The sequence below is a fragment of the Galeopterus variegatus genome, unplaced genomic scaffold (assembly GCF_000696425.1).
Source record: "Galeopterus variegatus unplaced genomic scaffold, G_variegatus-3.0.2 Scaffold7926, whole genome shotgun sequence".
In the NCBI taxonomy this organism is placed as follows: domain Eukaryota; kingdom Metazoa; phylum Chordata; class Mammalia; order Dermoptera; family Cynocephalidae; genus Galeopterus; species Galeopterus variegatus.
In genome coordinates this window covers 6549-11068 of record NW_007734037.1, presented here as the reverse complement: position 1 = coordinate 11068, position 4520 = coordinate 6549, and the positions used below count along the sequence as shown (strand labels likewise).

Genomic DNA, 4520 nt, shown 5'->3' with positions numbered 1-4520 from the left:
AATATGAAAAGGAAGCATGCATTTTCATTATTTTTCCTTGCAAACAGCTTTTCTATTTTATAAGCCTCACTGGATGTGGGAAATGTGTTTTTTTTTTTTTTTTTGCAAATAGTCACTTTGTCTTTGCAGATTATCTCCAAAAGTATAGTATTCTAGCAAAGAGGAAATGGGAAAATTTTCTGTTAAGACTTTGGCAATAATATAAATGACTCTCTTGCTTATTTAATGTCTATTTTCTTTTGGATATCAATATGAAAAGGAAGCATACATTTTCATTATTTTTCCTTGCAAACAGCTTTTCTATTTTATAAGCCTCACTGGATGTGGGAAATGTGTTTGTTTTTTTTTTTTTGCAAATAGTCACTTTGTCTTTGCAGATTATCTCCAAAAGTATAGTATTCTAGCAAAGAGGAAATGGGAAAATTTTCTGTTAAGACTTTGGCAATAATATAAATGACTCTCTTGCTTACTATACTCTTTTTTTTAAAAAAAATTAATTAATTTTTTTAGTGCTTAATTACAATAGCAATCATTATTATGATTATTAGCATATTCATCATTACAAATTGTAATCTTTCCCCATGCCCTCACCTGACCTACCACTCCCCATTCTCCTCCCTCACTCCCCCATCTCTAGTATCTTTAGCTTTGTTCTCTACTCTGAAAGTATTATTATTATTATTATTAGTTATTATTGTGGTTCTTTCCTTCTTTCTTTGTTCCTTCCTTCTTAGCACTCAGTTATGAGTGAGAACATGCAGTATTTCACTTTCTGTTTTGGCTTACTTAAGATAATTTTCTCCAGACTCATTCATGTTGCTGCAAATGGCAGAATTTCATTCTTTTTATGGCTGAGTAGTATTTCATTCTATATATATACCACTTTTTCCTTATCCAATTGTCTGTCAATGGACATTTAGGTTGGTTCCATATTTTGGCTATTGTAAATAGAACTGCAATGAACACAGGAGTGCAGGTATCCCTCCGACGTGATGATTTTCATTCCTTTGGATATGTATCCAGTAGAGGGATTGCTGGATCATATGGTAGTTCTGTAGTTGTTTGAGAAACCTCCATATTGTTTTCCATAATGGTTGTGCTAATTTACAGTCCCACCAACAGTGTAGAAGAGTTCCCTTTTTCCCACATCCTTGCCAGCATTTGTTATTCTCAGTCTTTTTAACAAAAAAATAAACTTTCACACAGATGACAGAATAACATATCTCTGTCCATTGTGTGTGACTTGTGGGAAAGAAAACCTTTATAAGTAGTAGCTACTTTATTCCATGAAATTTAATATTCAGATTCAAAAGGGTCAAAAGAAAACAGGGGGCTGGGGAATCAATTGGGATCTGAGAGTTGCCCTAAGGCAACAGCAAGAGCCTGGCCCTTCAGTATGTTGACTTTTTAGAACAGAATGTCCTCAGAGTGGGACTGTTGTTCTGGGAAAGCCTCTTTCCTGTGGAGCATCCCAGGCAGAGGTCACTCAGTAGAAAATGGAAAGTGAAACCTTGCTTTTTCCCCTTATTTCCCTCCTCTGCTTCTTGGGCAGCATTTATTTGCCACTGTTGATTTTAAAGAGGGAAGGTTAGGTTTCTATCTCTGCACATTTTCTGAATCCATCTCTGATATCTGTTTGCATATACAGTGCTCTAGGTCAAGCTCTTTACATTTTTTCCTTGGGCTATTGAGATAGCTTTCTGAATAGTTTTCTGATAATTTCATTGACCAGTACCAAATTGCCATGTCAAATGCTGTTCCATAAAACTTTGATAATTTTACTCTTCTACTAGTCCAATTCCAGTTGTTTTTTTATTGGCTAGCAAATTAAACCTGAACTAGTCAGACTGGCAGTGAATCCTCTGCAAAGTGGCCACATGTTTGTAACTTATATATCACAATTCCTTGGCAAGTACTCTGACTTTTACTCTTTTGGACTTCTCTCTGAATATAATTTTTTGTATCCAGATCTTTTCACATTACTATTTTAAGCTAGTAAAATAATTTTTCATTGCTCTTAGAAAATTCTATCTTTTGTCAAGGTCCATCTCTCTCCCTAAAGCCTTCTGTTATCTTTTCCAGCTGAACATAATCTTCATGTCTCAAACAACAACAACAAAATTTGTTTTTGTCATATCCTGTTGTTACTGCACCAATGGCAGCATTAGGTGGAAGGATGCTACATCCATCCCACAATCTGTATTAGCTTCCAGTAAATTTGCCATATATAAACATACAATATAAGTAAAAGCAGTATACTTGCTATGCAAATGGTGTTCCAAGGTTAATCTCCCTGGATGTCTTCCATTCAAATTTTAGTTCCTAAGCTTGAATTTGCTTTCAACAAAAGGTATTTGACATAGCTGCATAAATCAGGGACTTGGCTTGTTTTACTTATTGTTCTTTCCCTACTTTTTAGAACAGTGCCTAGAAATAATATTGTGCAAAATAAATTTTCATTGAATAAACAAGGGAGGAAGAAAGACAAAGAGAAAAGAATAGCTCACACTTCAAAAGAAAAGGTAGTAATATCACAAACCTAAACTGAAGAAAGTAAACATATTATCTTTTCATCAGGAAGAAGAAAAAAAATGTAATTATTTCTGTGGTTCATACTATCTCTCTTACCTCTACAGGTCAGACCAATGAGGACTTTGGAAACTACTAATATCTCTGGGTTCGTGAGTGAATTCATCCTCCTGGGGTTTCCATACTGCAGGGAGATCCAGATCCTCCTCTTTGTGGTTTTCTCCCTCATCTACCTCCTGACACTCATGGGGAACACATCCATCATCTGTGCTGTGTGGTCAAGCTGGAAACTCCACAAGCCCATGTACATCTTCCTGGCCAACTTCTCCTTCCTGGAGATCTGCTATGTCAATTCTGATGTGCCCAAATTGTTGGCCAACCTCATCTCCCAGGCCAAGAGCATCTCCTATGCTGGCTGCCTGCTCCAGTTCTACTTCTTCTTCTCCATGTGTGCTGCTGAGTGCTTATTTCTGTCAGTGATGTCTTTTGATCGATTTCTTGCTATTTGTAGACCTTTGCACTATCCCACCATAATGACCCATCACCTATGTGTTCGGTTAGTGATCTTCTGCTGGGCAGGTGGCTTTCTGTGGTTACTTACTCCTTTGACCCTAATATCTCAGGTGCCCTTCTGTGGTCCAAACACTACTGACCATTTTCTGTGTGATCTGGCACCTTTGCTTGCATTGTCCTGTGCTCCAGTATCTGGAATTACTCTGACCTGTGGTATCATTAGCTCTCTCATCATCTTTCTTACCTTCCTGTACATCCTTGGCACTTACTTCTGTATTCTAAGCACAGTGTTACAGGTGCCGTTAGGACCAGGAAGGCATAAGGCTTTCTCAACTTGTGCCTCCCACCTTGCTGTGGTGTCTCTGTTCTATGGTTCAGTCATGGTGATGTATGTTAGCCCAGGTACTGGGAAGTTTCATGGGATGCAGAAACTTGTGACCTTGTTTTATGCCTTGGCAACTCCATTCTTTAATCCCCTGATCTACAACTTCCGGAACAAAGATATGAAGGAGGCACTAAAGAAACTTCTGTATGTGTTATTGTGGAAAATCTCTAAAAGATCTAAGAGTCAATGTATAATTAGTATAATGCATAATTCATATTTAGGAAAATGAGAGATCATTGTGGAATATACTAACATTTATAAAGCAAATGTATTTCACAAGGCCTATTTTCCAAAGCCCTGTAGTCTTGGGTTTAGCCTAACCTTTTGGAATTACATATAGAAATGTTAGCCTTGCAAAAGACAGGACACTTTCCTCAGGCTAAAGTCTTTGTAACACAGCAAAGCTGCTGGCTCAAGGACAGACAAGTTACTCTACTGATATGTAAAATACTGGGGAAATTGCTGTAGGGAAAAAGTGTTTGCTAAGATCAAGCTTTTGTTGGTGGATTGACTCAACCTTTTGCAAATTGCATAATGGAATGTCACTTTGCTTGTTTCATTGATATTACCAGCCTATAATGTTAAACTATACTTAGCCATAACCCCATCTATGTTCTTTTTCTGTAACTTCCTGGTCTGGAGAATAAATGTGGGGAAAGAACCCCAGTTCGTGGTTAATTTCCCAAGGAAGGAATACCTCTCTCTTGAGGGTTCTGGGAGATTAACCCCTTCAGGGTCTCTCACCACTCAGAAGAGATGGGCTTTGAGTAATCCTTTGCATCCCCGTCACCCAGGGGAACAGCGGTGATGAATCCTTGTGAGGCAAAGCAACAATCATGAGACAAAGGAGATCATGTTCTGTTTTGTTTTTGTTTTCATTCTATCTTAATTTCATGTATTGGGAAAATAATTTTGGAGAATTCATTAGACCCATGATTTAAGTTTTAGGAAGTTATTACTATTATGTTCCAGATACATCTGTATTTATATAGACCACATTATTTTGTAATCCAATTTAAGATTTTCAGGTATTTCTCTATAACTGAATTTCTGCTTACTCTTTTGGCATTCATTACATATTGATTGGTGTATT

General features: G+C 37.1%; 1 protein-coding gene across 1 annotated transcript; it reads left to right on the top strand.

Annotated features, from left to right (window-relative positions):
• Positions 1–2645: 2645 nt before the first annotated feature.
• Positions 2646–3571, top strand: LOC103607991 (olfactory receptor 11H12-like; the record flags this gene model as incomplete). Its single annotated transcript, XM_008592436.1, has 1 exon — positions 2646–3571. A coding segment is annotated over exon 1 (926 nt), but the record flags the coding sequence as incomplete, so codon positions are not given.
• Positions 3572–4520: the final 949 nt, after the last annotated feature.